This window comes from Nesoenas mayeri, assembly GCF_963082525.1.
Source record: "Nesoenas mayeri genome assembly, chromosome: 11".
NCBI classification, from domain to species: Eukaryota; Metazoa; Chordata; class Aves; order Columbiformes; family Columbidae; genus Nesoenas; species Nesoenas mayeri.
The window spans coordinates 17,304,197-17,324,623 of NC_137563.1; the positions used below are offsets into that span (position 1 = coordinate 17,304,197).

At 38.1% G+C, this 20,427-nt stretch overlaps 1 protein-coding gene across 1 annotated transcript in view; it reads left to right on the top strand.

Annotated features, from left to right (window-relative positions):
• Positions 1-13,654, top strand: part of TLN2 (talin 2) — a 158,703-nt gene extending 145,049 nt beyond the window's left edge. Inside the window, exons 53-58 of the mRNA XM_080351330.1 lie at positions 2,113-2,237; positions 7,262-7,387; positions 10,598-10,660; positions 10,755-10,937; positions 12,367-12,492; positions 13,220-13,654. Of these exons, the coding sequence (XP_080207456.1) occupies positions 2,113-2,237; positions 7,262-7,387; positions 10,598-10,660; positions 10,755-10,937; positions 12,367-12,492; positions 13,220-13,348 (752 nt within the window). The 3' untranslated portion in view covers positions 13,349-13,654. The remainder of the gene's footprint in view (positions 1-2,112; positions 2,238-7,261; positions 7,388-10,597; positions 10,661-10,754; positions 10,938-12,366; positions 12,493-13,219) is intronic.
• The last annotated feature ends 6,773 nt before the right edge of the window (positions 13,655-20,427 follow it).

A 20,427-nucleotide genomic window follows, 5' to 3' on the forward strand; every position in this document is an offset into this window, starting at 1 on the left:
TTCCTGCTTTTATGAGTCTGCATTTCTTGGAAACAAATCCTGACTAAACACTTTTCATACATGGGAGTTCCCTATTTTCTTATGGTTTGTGTTTGGTTGGCTTTTTTTTGTGTGTGTGTATGAAGGGGGTGGTGTTCTTCCTCTGTATCTTAATATAGTAACTTTGTGTCATATAACAGTGACCTGCATTATGCTTTTTCCTTGTTCAGGTAATTTATTTTGAATTCTTCAGCCTTTTATGCACTATTTCTTATGTTTTGAAATTTGCATTTTCTAACAAGCCAAGCCAATATCAGAATTTTTCTCTTCCCCAAATGCTTTAAAAAAATATTTCTATTGTCCTCATCTTTGGAGACATTTATTCATTTGCATTTTTATTTATATTCATTAAAATAAAAATTCAGTTTTTTCGTTCTTTTTTTCACTTGCTGCCTGTAGGGGATTTTTTTTTAATTCACTTTAGAAGCTTTTTTGTGGAAAACAAGATGTTTTTAACCATTCCTAATTTTCATTCATAGATAAATGATAATATTATATCTCCTAACCAATTTAGCATGTAAATGTTTTCACCTTTGTGAAAAGCCTTTTTTTGAAGAGGAACGGATAGATTTACAAGTTTGGATTTGACTGTCTTTACACATGCTGCCTGTATCGAAGTTGGTTTTTCCCCCTGCTTTATCTGCCTGCCAATCTTAGTGTTTAATATAACCAGTTGAGCTGAAAAATGGTATTTGGTAATGTTTTGATATTTTATATAAAATACATACATACATATATATATATATATACACACACGTACACACACTATATAGGGATCAGCAGCATGAGATGTAGCTCACGAGATTACAGTCCCATGTACTTCAGCTGTCTCCCACCACATCTTAAAGAGGAGTCTGTCATTTTGCATTGTCCTGTGATTTGGTCACCCAGAGCAGAAACTGCCTCATTCTTCAGCTGGTGCAATGTTAAAATGTTAATCCTCAAGCATTCAAGCCTATTTCCTTTGGTGTTTGATGAATCAGACAGGGGTTATGTTGTTCCTGATGCAAAGTGCCAGTATCCTTCTCGTAAGCTGTTCTTCCCTAGTAACAATTGATGTTTCAATCGGTATTTTAATATTAGGTTCACCCAAATTTTCTGATCAAGTTTCAATGGTTTAACAAGGTCATAAGAGATTTTTTTTTTTCAATTCTAGTTTAGTTTTCCTTTGCTTGGTGTACACTGCTTCCCGTACTTTTCTATTTCCATCTGTGACACCACTTTCCCCCCTTGCCCTTAGTAGTTATGAACTTAAAAGTTTTCTTTCTGGCTTCCTTTTCTCTCTTCATCTCACTTTTGGTTTGGCTGTTTCATTGCTTCCCTCCATCCAGAACATGGATGCTTTCTGAATCGTGTCATCCAGAGAATAATGTTATGAAACTGGAAATTACTATGCACTGAGAACTTCCAAAAATCTGAGATTGCCCCCAGCCAAGTATTAATTTTGTGGACCTATGAAATTTCTTTGAGCCAAGAGAAATGGCAAAAAGTAAAAAAGCTGACCTGTGGATATGCTATAGAAACTACTTTGAGCTTCTCTACGTTGCTGTCAGAAACACATTGCCAGAAGTGTACTTTTTTCAGTCAGTACGAGGTTCATCTCTAACCACTGCCAAAAAAAGGGATGCTGAAAAGTGTGCTGTGGATGATGATCTGTTGTCTATAATGGGTCCTCTTTACCATTTATCATTCTGTCAGACTTCTCAATGTACCTTACAACTTGGTTAAGTTAGAAACCATCTTCGTAAGAGCTCTGATAAACGAATGTTGAGTGACAGCTACTTTTGTTCTCAGTATGGCCAGTATCCCTTTTTGAAGCTGCTTTGCTTACACAGTTCTTAATTAAGTTACTTTCACAACAGAATAATCCTGTAAAATGGTTTTTTTCAATCTGACTCATGTTTTGCTCTCAATGGCACAAACTACAGTGTTTTTATGCCATTATGGCACTAAATCAGCTTTCTACAATGTGCATTCTGTATTTGACACTTGAAGTCTGATTGTAAATCACTCTGTTTGAATGGCAGCTCGCAGTGGCACTGAAGTTATTGTCTTTGTCTCCATTAATTTCAGGGACAGAGTGGGTGGATCCAGAAGACCCAACAGTCATTGCAGAGACAGAGCTACTTGGGGCTGCAGCATCAATTGAGGCTGCAGCAAAGAAGTTAGAGCAGCTGAAACCAAGAGCCAAGCCAAAGGTGAGTGTCCATCCCCATTGTTTCTTTGAAGTTAACAAAGCAGAGGATGCATATAGCCCATATATTGGTGTTTATGTTGTTACTGTCCACGATAAAGGTATCAACAGTCAAACCTTGCTTCAGTCTCAGTGCCACTAGACACAACACTGGATGGGACTTACACCTGAAAGAAGAGAGTGAAAAGATACTGTTCAGGGAGTGAGTCAAGCACCAGCCATGAGCAAGCAAAGGAAGAAAAGCCAAATGTCAGAAATGTTTTTAAGACTTATGGTATCATTAGTGCTGATTATTTGCTTTACTGTTTCCAAACACACTTTACTGATGTGAGAAGTCATTCTCACTTGCTTTCCTTTGAAGACCCTATCTGAATGTGTGTAGTATAGCACAAGAAAGCAGCAGGGATTCAGCAGAATGCAAAAGGCATTCAGGATTTTCTAAGGTTAAAAACATAACATTTTATGCTATGCTAAAATAGTAGCTGCTTCAGTATCAAATCAGATATGTGGTCGGACTGTTTCTATTTAATTTTCCTGAAGGAAAATAAGTTACAGTTCATTATGAAACCAACTAGTGTTGCATGATGCCAGATCATTTCAAACGTATCTCTGAATATATTTTATGAAATTAAGCCAACTATTTTCATGCATGGTACAGAGAGAATAAATTAAACTCCTGTTACTTGTGGTTGTATGTATAGCTCACAAGATTGCTACCTTTTGTCCAGTGTGGAATAACAGGCAGATTTTAGAAGCAATTACCACGTTGCCTAGAAGTCTATCTCTTTAAAATGAAAATTATGCTTTGGCTGTGTAATTGGCTTCAGGAAAGGACTATGTATCTATTTCCCTCTTTATGCTGCTTTGTAGGTGCAAAACTGTTTTCTAAGTAAAGCTAATGAGAAGTCTTTTTGGAAAGCAGGGCCTTGAGAACGTTCAGTGTTGGATGACTTTTCAGTGCAGGGTGGTATTTTGTCACTCAGGAACATCAGATGAAATAACTATTGATAGCTTCACTCTTTGAGGTCTTTCCACCCACCTCTCTCTGCTTAGTGATGGGAATAAATTACCTCATGAAAAAGAAATGCTCTTTGTCCTGCATTTTTTTTACAAGTACATCCATCTTGTTTGTAAAGAAAAATTGTCCTTTATAAAGAGATCGTGCAGAGCAGAGGACATAGGCTGAGGAGAGGAAGAGTCCTCCATCACCTTTTCTATACAACCACTGCACAATGGTGTATGTGTGTTGCCTGGGAACCATGGAGCAGTTTCCTTCCAACATCTAAGCCACTCTAGGGTCATTCTAATTTTCCAGTGAATGCAAATGTCACACCTGCTCCTCATTTAACATGTTAATTTGACTATCCAGTCTGCCTGGGATTTATTGGTCTGTTTATTTGTCATTTTCTGAAACTAAAATATGTATCCAACTGTTTGTTTAATTTGGGATTTAAACAGCCTTTGCATCCTTTTTTAGATGTTTAATCCCTTTCACACTGTGGATTGTAATACACATCAAAGGTACTAGGAGGATCCTAGAGGGGCTCAAATGCCACTTTTTTTCCTGAAGACTTGTAGCTTGTATTCTCCCGGCATAGGATTTCCTGCTTTGAACAGGCTCCATCTTTCTCATGTTTGTCTTTGACCACATACATGGTGTTGTAGTGCAAATGCCTAGACTAGGTACGAAGGTGGACACAACTGATTTTTCTTATGCAGGAATAGTAGCTCTCTTCTACAATGGAACAGACCACTGGACCACCAGACAGCTTAGACCACATCCTGCTTTGCTTGACAGCAATCATCATTAAGTGAACTGGCAGAGAAGTCCTTAGCTGGTAATTTTAGAATAATCTGCCTGGAGGAAATCTATCATCATCATCATTATTAATTGGAGGCCAATTCTCTATTTTGGGGTAAGGGAGTGGGAGTCATTTGATTTAGTGTTGGAACTTTCATCTTCGCATGTTCCAGCTTATCTATTATAGTTGAAGGTAGGGGTTTTGCTTATTTGTTCCACCATCTTTTTTTTTTAATACTTTTGGCTTTCAAAAATTCTTATTTTCCTTGTTTTCTCTTCATATATTTGCACCTATCATAGCCCCTTGATGTCTTAGACTGAGACCAGCAGCATGAGATCTCTTAATTTTCCACTACTGGGAATCATCTTATTCTAGAGAACAATGTCTACTAAGTCACAGACCTCCTAGCTGCTGCCCATATTTTATTGAATGATGCATATTCTCTTTGCTTTAAATCCTGGTAATTTCACCGCTGGTGAATGTGGCCTTAAAATGCTTAGTCTGCTAGTCCACTGCCCCAGTTTTAATCTTTCTTCTGAGCTTATCTTTGGCAAGCACTTTGCAAACTCTCCTAAGTAGGTGGTGTTACTCCTCTCAGTAACGTAACACTTGTTCAGCATTCTCATTGCAGTGTTCAAGGCGGGGAATGATCCGTGAAGCAATTTGTTCTTTATTATTTATTAAGGAAGCTTTGGCTGTCATATTTCCTTTAAATACAATTCCATTTTTCCTGAGTGTGGACTCCCTTTTTTTGTTTTCCAGTTGTGGAGGGCGAAGTGTCTTGCAAGGCAGCCATATATTCCTCCTTTTCTGCAAATATGCCACCGGCTGTAAAATAACAACCCCCTAAAATTCATATTTTTTTGGAAGAAAAATGTTTTCTCTAATAAAAACTACATGCTTCACTAATACTGGCAAAAGAACACTTAAGGAACAAGGTGTGGTAGATGAGCTATTACAGAGTATTGCTGCACCTACCCTGTTCTGTTGGAATGCTCTTCATGCTTCTATGCAGGCCAGTGCCTTCAAACACGTGTCTTTAGTGTTCCATAAGTTCCCTGCTGTTATCTTTTGGTAGTTTGTCCTTTTTTTTTCCCAAGATGAATCAAACCTGGATGCCTTTTTCTGCAGGACTCTGTGTGATATGTTTGATATATTAGGTTGTTATTTAATCCAACTATATATCAAACATATTCCTACAGTGTCCTGCCCTGTCTCCGGGGGTTTTAACATAGTAGAAGGCAATATGAAGGAGTACATTTACTCACAAGCAGGTTTAGAAGACTTCCTGCAGATTCCTAATATAATCTGACTTAAAATATATACATGAAGGGCTCCTTTATCAGCAGAGTTGCTCCTGAAGGGACTTTGAAATTGTGTAGGGCCTTTTATGACAGTGAGCAGAAGCTGTGTCAAGAACTGACTTTCACGGAAGTGGTTATTGTGTTTTCCATGGCTCAGTGCAGTAACTTGCCCATATTGCTTTTGTTTTTATGAAATAGAAGATGAGCACTACTTCAAAATAAGATGGCCTACTGTTTAGCAATGAGACTGTGGCCTCATTTTTTCTCCTATTAACCCTGACTTTATGCTGCTCCTAATAATGGAGATTCTACAGAAAACTGGTTAAAATACAGTACAAAACCATTTCAAGTTATATTTTTTCAATGGCGCAATCAACTTTTTCATGCTTATTTCAAAGGGTATTTCATGCTACAGACTTTGCAGCTAGCCTAATAATTTTGGTTTGTCTATTCTAGTGACTTCATTTTCCAATCCATTTATACCCATACGTAGTCAGCGGCTTTTCCTAAATGATAAGAAAAATTTTAAAGTGTCAAACAACTTCATCTACACGTCAGTTTTTATTTTCAGACCATTCTGGTTTTCTGGTATCTATGGATGCTATGGCTTCATCTCCTGGATTTTCTTTTAGTTATGTGGTAGTTATGTGAAGTGCTGTAGGGCTGAGCACTGCTTGATGTGCCATTTTGTAATGCTTTGTAATTACTTGTAATTATATTTTATTATTTTATAATTGGCTGCTATTTCATCAGATTGCAGTAACAGGAGAACTAAACCTGACTCAGATTTAGAAGGATGCACTTAGCTTTGCAAATGAAATGCCCAGTTTCCAGACTCAAAGCCCACTTAGCTGGTGTTCCTATAGTTAGTTGGCACAAGAATACTCTGGTTGCGTAAGTTAGAAGAAACTTGTTTAAGAAGCCCCATCTCTCACAAGGTGATCTGTTCTGGTATTGTATCTGCTAGCCTTGCTGGCCACACTGCATTGGATTCTGGTAGGCCTGTGATTTGATCATAAACAAAATACATTCTGTTGGTTTATTTTGTATGAAAATCAGAATACATAGCCCTGGCCTGGTTCTGTTTGAAATAACAACCATTTATCTCTCTCTATTTTGTTAACTGTTCAGAAGCTAGTCAGCATGCTTAAGTGGATAAATGTTTTCAGTATTTGTTTAAATGATTGAAAAGTCAGAGAAGTTGCTGTTTTATGGAACAATAGATTTGCATTTTAAATAGTAAGAAACCTCATTAGGAACAGCTGATCTCTCTATAATATTTGCTCACGCTTGTTGAAAGACGCATTTGGATGACTGGAATGTTCCAGACAGACCTTTGGAACTTCACATCTGCAAGATGACTAAACCGGACTGCCTCACAATGCTGCTCTCTGTGAAAGGACAGCTCTTACCAAAGCTGTTAGACCTATGCACTTGCTTGGTATCTACGTTACATTTCTTAGTATAAGTGAATGAAACAACATACGTTTGTCACTTTTTTTAAGCTTGAAGTCTTTAAATATTCAGAAAATGTTCTACCTGGTTTAGCAATCCTGAAAGCCAGTATTATAGCATTAAAAAGGTAATATTGGAAAACAAGAATTTCTTTTCAGACCTGCACTTTCCTGAATGTAATAGCTCGAGTGGAGGTAATGTGCTAAAAAGGTGAAGGCAATTCTTTAAGTATCTTGTGTGATACTCAATTCCACATATGAGCAGCCACAAGGGCAACTTAATGTTTAAATTCACTTATGTTGACTCTCAGCTTTAGTCCATATGAAACTCCTTTGCAAAAGATGTTGTAGGTCTTATTGCATTTACTGATGTGTTCCAAAATCTTGTCTCACTTTGTGTATGTCCTCAATCTTGAAACTAAAACTTTCAGGTGAATAATGTGTGACATTGTTCTTTCTTGGTTATAGCAAGCAGATGAGACTCTGGACTTTGAAGAACAGATTCTGGAAGCAGCTAAATCCATTGCAGCTGCTACCAGTGCCCTTGTGAAATCAGCTTCAGCAGCCCAGAGAGAACTGGTGGCACAGGGAAAGGTGGGTAAAAGGGTCGTAGCAACAGTAGGGGGGAAAACACTGAAATTGGATCTAATCTCTTAAATGTTCTCTGTTAAAACAGTAGGAAAGAAGCTTGAGAATGACTAATGAAAAAGTAAATCTTTTCATTGCTCGTCATGATACATGGCCCAAGTGTGGTTCTGTTTTAAAAACAAAACAATTATGTTTATTTAAACCTCACAAGTGTAATCAAGTGTTTGGCTCTTCATATGTGTCAGCTGTGGGGAGTTTTTGTGTTTGTCGGGATTTTTTTTGTTTTTTGAAGATGTGTGATTCAGGCTGGTAACGTATCGTTCCACAGAACAGCTTGTGGATCCAAAACCAAAAGCCGCAGTATACAATACCACTCTGGACCAGAATAGTAAAGCGCCCTGAATGTTTTGTTGTCTGATTCAATGAGGACACAGCCTTGCATGAAAATTCAGTACATTTAAGTGAATGTGCTTGTAGTTATTGTTGGGACCAATGGAAAGAGTGCTTATAATGTGTCGTCCTTTTGGTCTGGTCAGGATTGTGGTATTTGTAATTCATTTCATATCTGTTGCTTTTTTTTTTTTACCGGTTAATATAGTTTGAAACTTAAAATCTGAACATCAAACAAATATGTTGCCTGTGAGAACGGTTTGTTATAGAATCCCTGTTGTTGTATAGTTATGGCTTCCGACTTCATATAATTCTTTATTCTAAGCAGACTGTGCTGTGGATCCTACTGCAAGAGTGCCATGCTGTCTACTTCAGCTCAGATTCCTAGGGAGCTTGTGCTTTTAGTTGCAGCAGGAGCACAGAGCACTTGTTTCAAAAGAACAGTGACGTAGCTGTTTGAAAAGACCCACCATAATCTGTAGCTATGGAATTTATCACTAACGTATAAACCAAGCTGTTATTAATACCCATTGAAATTTGAGTGTGGAGACAGTCCAAAAAATGAGAATTTCGACTTACCTGCTTTGCTTAGATTATTATGCAATCTGCTTTTATGTGATAAAACCTGTTCTTATTCAGTCTCATTATGACATACAGCTTGCTTTACTTTCCTCAGCACCACTCCTGTAGAATTACACATAATAATACAGAATGTATTTCTATCCTGGTACCAGCCTTGAATCCTCCTCAGGTAGTTTAGGCTTCTTTGCTCCCACAGATACGTTTCCACCTGTGTCTTTCAGACTGAGGCTAACAGCACTTGCATCCTGTTCCATTCTAGTTCAGATAATTGCTAAAACCACTTGAATCTGTCTGTTTGAGAAAAGCTGTAGCTTGCTGTTCTAATAGAAGCACACCTGTCAAATATAGTGCCATATCAGCAGATCTGTTTAGACTGTTCTACTGGTTTTAGCCATTTTGCATTATCTGTCACTTTTCTATGGTAACTTGCTGAAAGGTCACGCATTTTTGCAGCAAATGGCTTTTACTGATAGTTTCTTGTCCACTTGCAGGATCTGCAAATAATACTGTGGTCTTTAAGGGATCAAATTAGTCTCAACCAAAATGAAAATTTAATAAAATATCAAAATTCAGAATTGTTTGTGGCACATTCGCTCACTATGATACTTCTCACAAATAAAGAAAGCCATCTAGATACTTAGGAAATAACGAAGCCCTAACTTTTTTTCCTTCTTTCTTTACAAATTACCGGGTGTCGCTCACTACTAGGGTAGCCTGTATCTCCAGGTCAGCCAGAAGTACAGGATGCTGCCTTTTAAAATGATTGACCAAATTCTTGCCCACAGTGAACGGTTCCAACCTGCCTGGTGGGAAGATTTTGTTATTGATATTGAGGGAAATGTTTTGCTTTTGTAAGAAATCTTCTGAGGCATGAGACTCCTTCCAGAAAAGCATGGCTGGCATGTAGGCGGGAAGGACAAATTTGATCTACTCCATATACATCGCACAGTAAATGGTGCTGACTGCTGCCTTAGATTCCTCACTGACCTTTTTATTTGGTATGGAGGCAGTGGGAAATTCTTACCCAACCACATGGATGTGTGTTGAGCAGGCACATTCTTGTCCCAAATAAAATTCTGACATTGCTTGGTAAAGGCTGTAAAAGTATCTTACAGGGAAAATTGGTGCAATGTTGGAGTTGAACTGTGAAAACACTTTCCCCTGTGGGTGGGAAAGTTTGTTATAAAAGAATTAATTTGGCTTTGGGCAACCATTTCCGTTTCTGCAGCGTAGATGAAGTCTGGGAAGTTGGATCTAATCTGTCTTCTTCCAAACCACCCCCTTATTCACTCACACTCACACACACACACACACACACACACACACACACACACACACACATATATATACAATATTCAAAGATCACTAACTAGACTCCTGCATCTGTGGTCTACTTAAAAGAGGTTTTCTGTGGATGATTAGGCAAGAAAACCTTGCAGCCTAAAGAATTTAGGGACCTAATCTATTCTTTAGTAGAACTGATTTCTCAGTTACACAAAATTGTCACCACAGCTAGGAGAGGACACAGCTTCTTTTTATGATGATGTTACACAAAATAAGTTGATTCCTGATCCCTGAGATCATCATCATGCACCAATTAGTCTACCCATTTCTCTTAAAATATGACAAGTTTCTTGACCATGTTTACATTTCACATCTTCCAGCTGCCCCCCCTAAACCTCCCAGACCCAGGCAGCTGGGGGCAGGGGGCTGGCAACTAACTTCAGTGGGCGAGCCATGCAGAAAAATGGGCTGCTTGCCTCAAATGCCATTATTAGGCACAAAGGCAGCTGGGGGACTTCCCTGTGGAGCTTTCTGGTTTGTACCTTCCCATAGTGCCAGAATCAGAAGAAATTCAGGAATGATGAAAATCCAAATGTGTTGTGGACACAAAGGATGTTATTTTAAAGGCCAGGAGATTAGGAAGTATTGCTCCAACTGTTGCTTAGGCCAAAATCTCAGCTGCAACAATCATCACTCTGAGACTTTTACACATCTGATGGACAGGGCAATTCAAGCAGCATAGCAAGCTGGATGCTACCTGAGCAGGCAGATATGTGCTGGAAGCACACTTACTCCAACAAACAACTTTCAGTTCAATTTTCTGCTCCTGTTTTCTGCTGGGCACAGTCACAAGTGCAGGTGTTCTTTTTTTTTCATGGGTTTGTCTAAATCTGAAACAAAGCAATTGTCTTTTCTGATTCATTGTAAGCCAACTCTGATTTGTTTTGTTCTTTCTTTCAGGTTGGAGCGATCCCTGCAAATGCAGCCGATGATGGACAGTGGTCTCAGGGACTTATTTCTGCTGTGAGTACCTTCTTTTCTTAAGGAAAACTAGCACCTTCTCTGAAGAAATAAAATCTTGTGAGAAAACACAGTGACACTATTTACTGTCTCCTAGGCCCGAATGGTGGCAGCTGCAACCAGCAATCTCTGTGAAGCAGCTAATGCCTCAGTACAAGGCCACGCTAGTGAGGAGAAGCTCATCTCATCTGCCAAACAAGTGGCAGCTTCCACAGCACAGTTGCTTGTGGCTTGCAAAGTAAAGGCTGATCATGATTCTGAGGCCATGAGGAGACTACAGGTACTTGTGCTCTTAATTCCTGAAAAATCATGGTAGTACTATGTAAATGCTGTTATAGGAGTAGTTCCTTGAATTTTCAGGATTATGTTCAGTTTTTCTTCCTTGTGAGATTCTGGGGCACTTTTGTTCACCAAGTATGTATGTATAATTGAGTAGAAAACACATAGCTAGGTCCCCCATTCAGTCCCTCAGAACAAATGACCCACGATGTCTCTCAGCATTAAGTCTACATCAACCCGGAAGTTTCTTTGCCTGCCTCTGTCCTGATATCGATGAACAGGTAAAGAGATAGAAAGGAGGAACATTCCAGTAAGAGGGAAAATGGAGGTGTAGGTCAGATTTTGTTGTATTTGTATTTTAAATTGGTTGAGACAAGACATAAGACTTATCTGGGACTCACAAATGTGAAGGATTCTGGCAGTGGTATATAAGAGATCTCATTTACAGCTCCATGTGCAGTACCCATTAAACTATGGACTGTTGTTCTCCTGGATCTAGCTTTCCACCACTTTCTCCAGTTCTTAGTACACTGGGGTAAATTCAGCACCAGATCTTACAAAGCTGAGCTCTATACTACCATCATGTGTCTGCACAGGGTATTTCCTGGCCAATGGTCAGTGCTTCAAAAAGGTTGCTTGGCTCCATCTTTTAGCTTTAGTAGAAGAAAGGTTTGCATCTTGTCTGTGACAAGGACTCTTCTGCCACTCATCTCCATGGGGATCACAGCAGGAGACTCCAAGGCCACTCCTCTGGTATCCTCCTCTGCATCCATTAAACTAGTGCCTGTGGACATGGTTGTCACCGAGCATGCAGTGTGAAATCTCTACTACCAATATTTATTATGGTATAGCAAAGATGGCTACGTCAATGTTAGAATGCAGGTAGATTAGTTACCTTTTTCATTTTGATGCACAATTGCTGACACTACTCAGTTTAGATAATTAAAGATGCATTACACATTTGATGGTTTATATTTAGAAATCATAGAATGCTTAAGAAAATAAAAGTTTAAATGTGAGATAATCATTGCTGTGTAATCGGCTAATTCGCCCTGATGAAAGTCAATTCATTTAAAAACTTCATTGCCTTAAAATGTTTCTTTCTACGCTACTTTTCATTTTCTGTTGTTCTTCATTAAAAAAAAAAAAATCTGATCAGTATTCTGCATAATGTAACTTGTGATTTCATCCACTGTTTCATTTCAAACTGTAAGGAAAAAATACCTTGTTTGTGACTTTCCCAACTTTCAGCTTCTTAAATGAAGGAATTGTGTTCCTCTCTGTATCATTGGTTTTGAAATATTAGTTTGCTTTTCACTGGGAAAACCAAAACAAAACACACCTTTCCTGTGTAGTCAAGCAAGTTACAGTTATTAATGTTACAGTTATTAACTTCTGTTATTACTAAATTCCTTGTATGTTTTTCAAAGGCTGCAGGAAATGCTGTCAAGCGAGCATCAGACAATCTTGTGAGGGCGGCCCAAAAAGCAGCATTTGGGAAAGCAGAGGATGACGACGTTGTGGTCAAAACAAAGTTTGTGGGTGGCATTGCTCAGGTTGGTACCGTCACCCAAGAACTAAAGCAGAGAAAAACTATCACAGAAATGTAGCAGCGTTACAATGCCTATCTGCTGCACTGCAGGCTGGACAAATTTGTGTATGATAAATTACTTGATGCATCCTGTTAGGTAACCACTGACATAACAGCAAAGTGATTTGCTGTAAGATGTCTACACTTCTTCATTGAGCATTTACTGTAATAGAAGTTACCATTGTCCAATGTCTTTTATTTTTGTTCTGATTAAGTTAATGGTTCTTTTCAAACAAATTTAACATTTCTGCATTTGTAGTTCTGTCATTTTTTCTTTAGCATTTTGAGATGCAGAAGAATACTGTAAACCTACAGTAATGAGTGTTCAATTTTACTGTTGCTCAAACATTATATTAAGACATGGTGTTTATCCTACATGTTGCTAAGCACTTAGCGCACTGAATGTTGGGGGAGCACAGCACTATAAAATCCATCATGGATGTATGGTAAAACTATGCTGGTAGACTCTTTTTTCAGTCCTCTTTAAGAAACAAGTGGGAATACAATACTATTCTTGGTGGCATAGTCCTGGAACCTGGAAAAAAAATAGAGCAATTCCTGCCAAAGTCATTGAAATTTGGTGCCTCTCTGGAGAATGCTCAAGGCATAGCAGTGACTGGTGTCATAGAGAAAGAAATCTTGTTTTACAGACAGTATTCCGTGCTGTCATAACTCATGCTTCTGTTTTCTAGATCATTGCAGCGCAAGAAGAAATGCTGAAGAAGGAAAGAGAACTGGAAGAAGCAAGGAAAAAACTGGCTCAGATTCGCCAACAGCAATACAAATTTCTACCCTCAGAGCTGAGAGAAGATGAAGGTTAACCTGCTGAGATTTTTTTCTTCTTTTTTTTCTTCTTTTTTCTTTTTTTTTTTTTTCATTTTAAAGAAATAAGCTAAAGGGGGACAGTACAGTGAGAACTGCTTTGACAACATTCTGGTATGCCAAGCACTTACCTAAATAAACTGCCTGTCATAGCTTTGGATGAGCAGAGGGCAATAAACACTTGTTCTTTCTCATCTGGTCAGCTGAGGTGCATGATGATCAAGTTATGGTACAGTGTTAGGTTCATCATTCCTGTTCCTTCCTTGACTTATATCTCAGGAGAGAATGTTTCACTTTTTACTAAAGATACTAAGTCAGTATTATTGTCACTTTCCTGATGCTTGAGGTATTTATCGTTCCTTGACTTGTTACAAAACATTTGTAATATTAATAGGAAAACAGTCAAGAAATCTTTCATATGATAAATATCACACGAGCTGGTGGTTTTCTCCCAGTTACCCTTGTAAAAAGAAGACCAAGACAGAGAAAGATGTACGTCTGAGTGGAGAAACATGCATGAGTGTGGGTTTGAAGAAGACACCTGTCCTCTTTCAGAGTTGTATAGCTGGTTCACCCCAAAACTGGAGGAATTGTCTCTGCACCTGTTTGCACTAGTAGTATTATTCCTTACCTGATACCAACAAGCTTCTGCTTGTACAGTATTTAGGTTTACAAAATGTGGCAATAGCCACTCTTTAAAGAGCTCAGAAAACAAAGAAATGGAAACCTTGTCACTGCCTCAATAATAGCAGGTTCATGAAGGAAAATGCTGTTTCAATTATATACCTCTAATGTGTGACTACTCTTACAGTATTATACACACATACACATGCTCTAAGATTGGACTGAATAGTTTGCATTTTGTTTTTTAATTGAAGTTATCTGGTTTGTACTGTGGGATTTCTGTTAGAATATATGTTAGTTAAAAAGGGGGAATGCCCAGTACAACAAAAGACTATCACAACTCTTATTATTCTTTTATTAATTTCATTTATAATTGTCTTGTTTTGAAACCTGTGGGTATTGTAGGAGAAAATAAGTGATTTACAAGTAGACATTTCCTGTAATATATTTTTTGAAAAGTCTGGACTCTAGGGAGTTTGTTTCATAGTTGGCATTGATGAAAATGTACTCACCAAGGAATTGCAGAGAAGGAATAGCAGCAATCTATCCAGAGTCTTTGTTTTCAGTTGCAGATAGGTATGGTATGCTCTCAATATCTGTTGTGACCTAAACAATAGTAATATGGGTAGAGTGAGCAACACATTTTACCCTGTCTAAGAAAGAATGCAAATCACAGCAACTTTAAATAGCAAAAGCTAAACTACTTGACTAACCACAGAAACACCATCTCTCCTAACAACAATTTCCAACATGCCTCCACCTCCACTCAAGCCCTCTTCAACAGTAATGTCAAGTCTATTTAGGTCAAAGGATGTTGCCACTCCAGTCCTTGTGAAGGCTGTGCTGTCATTTAGATACCTGCCAAGTACATTCAGCTGAGCCTGTTACGTTATATGCATACCCACCTCGTTGTCATTGTTACAGAAATACTTCTCTTGTAGACTCAAAAGTAACCCTCCTAGTTGTAGGTTTACCAGTTTTAGATAGTGCTAACTCATTTAAGTTACCTGCATGAGATATAATTATCAGGAATTTTGTCACACTAGTGTTAAATATATAGCAAAAAATGACTAGAGAATTAATAAATATTAAAGTGTACAAAGATTTTTATTGTTAGAGTCTCTTCTCTGGTACTGAAGTATTTCAGACTCAGTAGAGTTCCTGGAGAATCCACAATCATGAGAGGAAAAAAATTGGCAAATCCCAAATGGAATCGCTGGCATCAACAGATGTTCTGTGATGTGTAGGCTTGTGTGCAAATGCGACCCCTTACTATCAGAGACGTGCAGTTCTGAGTTCTGTAATTTTCCACGTCAGCACAATTGGTTTGATTTATTTTTTGCTCAACCTTTATGCTGTGAATTCAGTGAGTAGTGTCACAGAATCTCGATGTGAAGTATTCCTACACCAAAAAAAAGGTTTCCTGTAAATTTTTAGGCAGAAAGCTAAATTGGTGTTTATTGCTGTAAGACCTAAATAAAGACAGTTCTAGTGATAGGGTTTTTCTGCTGCTTTTGGTAAGTCCATCTCCTTCACAGCTTATGGCTCTTTCTCTTATTTTTTACCTGGATAGCTTCACAATCCAATCTCTTCTTTGGAAAGATCTGCAAGACAGATTTGTTACTGCTTCCCTTTTAACGTGTATTTAACATATCATTTGGTCTCATTAAAGCACGAAGAAAGATGATGCTGTCCTTAGCACCATGCCAGTATTTTATTATAGGTATAATACTGTTGTAATATATTTTGATCAGAATGATATTTGCCAGTTTGAAAGAAGCCAAAAGCCTGGTCAAATGCAATTATGTATGGTAATTGTATAGCTAGAAAACTTTACCAGTATATAGAAGGAAAGAGCATGCTCCAATTGTGTTCCAGATAAATTTGTTTGGGAAGCCCATTTTAGCACAGGTATCTTGAGACTTCTCTATTCCTGATGTAATGCCCCCTCTTACTTGACAGAAAGTATTGTTCTTTTTTCTTCTTAGCTATGTGCTCCATAGAGGAACCACAACTCAGATGAGTAGCTGAGCTGAACAACTGAAGTATTTTTTTACTCTGAATTTTGGGTATTCATTTGGGAAACATTAAGAGAATATAAGCTCATCTATAGTCTTTCTACTTCAATGTTTTCTGCTGTTATAATTTGCAGTACCACTGAAGTCCACATGTGAATGGCTGTGGAGTTTGGAACTAGTTCATGCAATTATTTGGCATGGAGACTTGCAGCAGGAAGTGACAAGTTGGAGTAAGGGATGGAAACTAGTTAATAAGAAGAACAGATGTTTACTTTGTTCTGTTAACTTGTGAAATGGTAAATGAGCTCTGTTGTATCTCACCATTCTTCACGTGGAATTCACTTTAAGGAATTGTATGCAAATTAAAAGCAAAATGCCTCAAAGTTGTTTGTGTACAAATAGTCTAGTGTTGCTTCCCTAACTGTTCAGAAAATAATTTGAACATTTAATCATTTGTCTAAACTTTCCTGCATCAGAAGCTTCACAGTAAGAAAAGATTTAAAACAAAAATTTCTAGACTAGACTCTTGTTCACGTCTCCCTTTCCCTTTGATTTTCTACATCCTCCTTACTTAATTCCTGATGAAGGGATAAATACATAATATAGAAACCTCCTCAAATAAATATATTTGGCTTATAAGCACATTTTTGCTTTTAAATCAGTCCAAACTGATAAGGTATTCACCCCAAGAGTATCGCACATGCCATCATTACTTACATCTTCCCTACATTTTACTTAATCTCTGGCTTTGTGATTTGTGTTGTTTTATTTTTTGTTTGGTTGGTTGGTTTTTGTTGGTTGGTTGGTTTTTGTTGTTACTGTTTTGGTTTTTGTTGTTATGGTGGTGGGGTTTTTTTTTTCCTGCCTTACACTATAGAAGTTTTATCTTTATGTGACTGCGCCATGATTAACAAAGAGAGAGTTATCTGCCCATAACTATAATGATTCCTGAAACCTGCTTCTCCATATTCACAGTAATATACATTAAACAAATTGTGGTTGTTCATGTTAAAGGAACACCACATTTCTGTGGCACAAAGTTTACAATGCTAAATGCAGAAACTGTTTAGTCATGTGAGTTACAAGTCTGTTCCAAATGGCTGTTTGCGTGGCTGTTGTATCTGCAATGAAGTCTGATACATGAGTTTGGAGGCAGACAGATGCATGGACTGAGCTGGCTCAAGAGCTTCTCTTCCTTCAATGTGAAAACTCAGTCCCTGGGCACAGTTCAGTGGAGAGATTTGGGAGATCCTTGTTGAGAGATCTTCAAGAGAATGTTGGTAAGTGCGTGCAGCTCTGGGTAGAGCCACATGGGTGTACTGCAGCCCAAGAGGTGACATCTCATCGCAATGGTCAGTGGGACATGTCCAACTCACACTGCTTTGGTCAGCCCTGGGCAGGAAGAGGACCTGCTGCTGAGCCACAACACAAGCAGCATTCATTTCTTCAGTAGCTAGTAGTTTCAACAATTCTGGCAGAGTATTCCCTATGTCAACTGATGGGTATCAGATCGGGCCCTCAATCTGATGCTTCTTATTTGGAGTCAACAACCTCAACGGTGCTGTACTTTGTGCATTGCTCTTTTCAGCCCCTGCTGCCTGAGCTGTGGAGCCATCTCCAGAGTGCCTGGTAAAGGTTGTGCCCACCTGTGCAATCTGCTCAGGTGCTGCACAGAGCAGTTGCTGCATGAGAGTTCTCAGCTGCTGTGTTTCAGCATCAGAGAAATTCAACATGAGAATTGATCTAAAGTAGACATGGCCCAGTTCAAAGGGCAGGCTGAAGCAACCTCATGCCCCGGAGTGTGGACATGCTGTATCCTGATAGTTTGTACCTGACAACAGGATTCGTGTTGCCTAAAGAGATTTCTTCTGTCATTTACTGAGCTACAAGTAAGTGCCATTTTGTCACCTTTTTGACTTTTTAAAAATAATAAAGCAGTAGGGACTACTTTTTTCTTCCAAATTAGTACACTTTGCTGCAGCGGAAGAACCCTCTGTTCAAGACAGTTTTGTAATTATATTCTGGAGTTTCTAGGTGGCTGAAGCCTCACTTTAATGTCTTCCCTTCCTGTTAAATTTTTAATCCCAAGGAAAGCACAAAGGAGTTCGTAGTCATGCTGACACACCATTATGTATAGTGTTTATCTGGCCACAAAAATAAATATTTTATTTTTGCCTTCACCAACAACAAGCCCTTGAAGGAATTCCATTTTCTTTTTTTCTGCACGTAGGTGTTTGTGACTTGAGTTACACTGGTTGTCATACGAAGGATCATTTTTCTCCTCAAGCAAAATAAGGCAGAAGTTTTATCTATCTGCAAAGCTGGGAAAAGGTAGAATTCCTAGGTGACAGAGGTGTGTGTTCTATTTAAAGCTCTGCTGCATAGACAAAACTATGGATGTTTGTTTTGTGATATGTTTCAGTGACCACTATCTTTAAAGCACGCGTTAACCACACATAAATATATACAAAAGGCAAATACCAGTTATTCAGGGCTGTCAGATACTTGGTGGTGGGTTTTTTTGGGGGGAAGGCTAGTTTTGCTTTTATATACATTACAAAATTTTCATTCAACATTTTTCCATGTTAAATATAGGTCTTTCTGTATGTGCAGCTGGTTACTTCAGCTCTCCGTATGAAAACTGCAAGAAATCTTGCTGCTGACCAGTTGCAATGTAACTAGTTCAATGTTGCTACCAGCAGCGGCTGTATCGGGCATGGCTGCATTTGTGTCCACGTGGAATCTTTTTGATATTCTGTGTGCTCAAGTGCAAGTTAATTCTTTGTGCTTTCACAGTAATGTGTAAAGACTTGAAAAGTGAACCACAGTGGCGTGCTTGGGTCCCTTATTGACTTTATCTTTCTTTACAAGTTCCTCTGCTTTTCTCTTTTTCTTCTGTTCTGAGCATTTGAGAGCTGGACTCGTTCTTCCTTGAGCAGCTTTTAACAAGATACATGCTGTTTTCCACCTCTGCAAATCAGTCTATTATGTCTAGTGTGGCAGGAGAAATAACAATATGTGGGGTTTATCCATGCCTAATTTGGATAATGTAAAGCTTATATAACAAACATGGTTTTATTTACCTACTTTTTTTTTCTTTAAGTATATTTATTTATTTTAAAAACAGATGTCTTAGTGCTGGTGACTTCTTAACATCCTAAAATGTCCACTCTGAGGGTTTATCCCATGTGAAGAGGGTTTCCTTAGACATGTTTACCCATTGCTAGTATTGCTATAAAGTAAAAATATCTTTATTTAAAATATAAATTGAATATGAAAGTTCACTTATGGTACAGAATCAAATGTTGATTCAGCAGTCTCAGAAGCAATTTGAAGTCTATGGAAAAGATACTGCATTAGGACAGTGAGAAAAGTTCTTGGCTATTTCCTCAACACAATTCTTGTTTTTAAAGTGCTGAATATAGCAATACTAGTTGATATCTTAAATGCCACACAGATCAATAATTCAGTACTTTCTAGCCTGTTAGTATAACCTTTTTTTTCCCCTAGAATAATTGCCTGTGCTATGCTCTATTTTCTCTGAATATGGATCAAAATCAGTCATTCTTGTGGCTTTTTGTATTTTGTAAGGTGCAATTGACCACGTAAAAAGGTTAATACAGAGGTTTCTTCTAGCATTATAGTTGATGATCTTTGCCTTCAAATTGAATTGTATATTCTAAGTTATTAATTAAAAATTTAACTTGATCATAAATTACTGAACTGTTGAGATGATTAAGTCTTAGAAAGAGTGGTCAGATTCTGGAGCAGTTGGATAAATTATAAATGTGTTTGTACTGTCTTGTACATTTTCTAGTTTGACAATAAATATATTGCATTTTATCAAGGGTTTGCTGCCAGATAATAGTTTTCTCAGCCTTGCTGGTGAAACAGAAAATGTATTTATGCCCTAGTTCACCAAATGCTGTAGCACATAAAATTGTGAGTTGTTTGTTGGTTTTTTTTTAAAAAGTCATTCTGTCTACAATATAGTTACCTCAACTTGACCTAAATAGGATTAAGCCAATACTTAGGGGTTTTCCCAAACGACAGTGCTGCAGACACCCAGGGACACACAATGCACAGCCCAGATGCTTCACTGCATGCTACTAGTTAGAAGCACCTTCTCCATCACATCCATCCCAAGATAACTATAGTGGGTTTCAAGCATTAATAAGAATACTCTGTTCTGAGAGGCCATTTCTTATTTGTGGTTCATGAAGCACTACTAATGGGTCGCTCCTGTTCTACAGATGGCAAAATTATGTTGCAGGAAGGGAGACAGTTTGTTCAAATCCATAGAGCAGGTTGCACTGAATGTAACAGGCAGCCATGTTCACGTGATCCAAGAACTAGACAGAGCAGTAGTTGCCATGTCCAGGAAAAAAGTTAGTATTTATATCCCTATCTAGTTACTAACTGGTCTACATTATTTT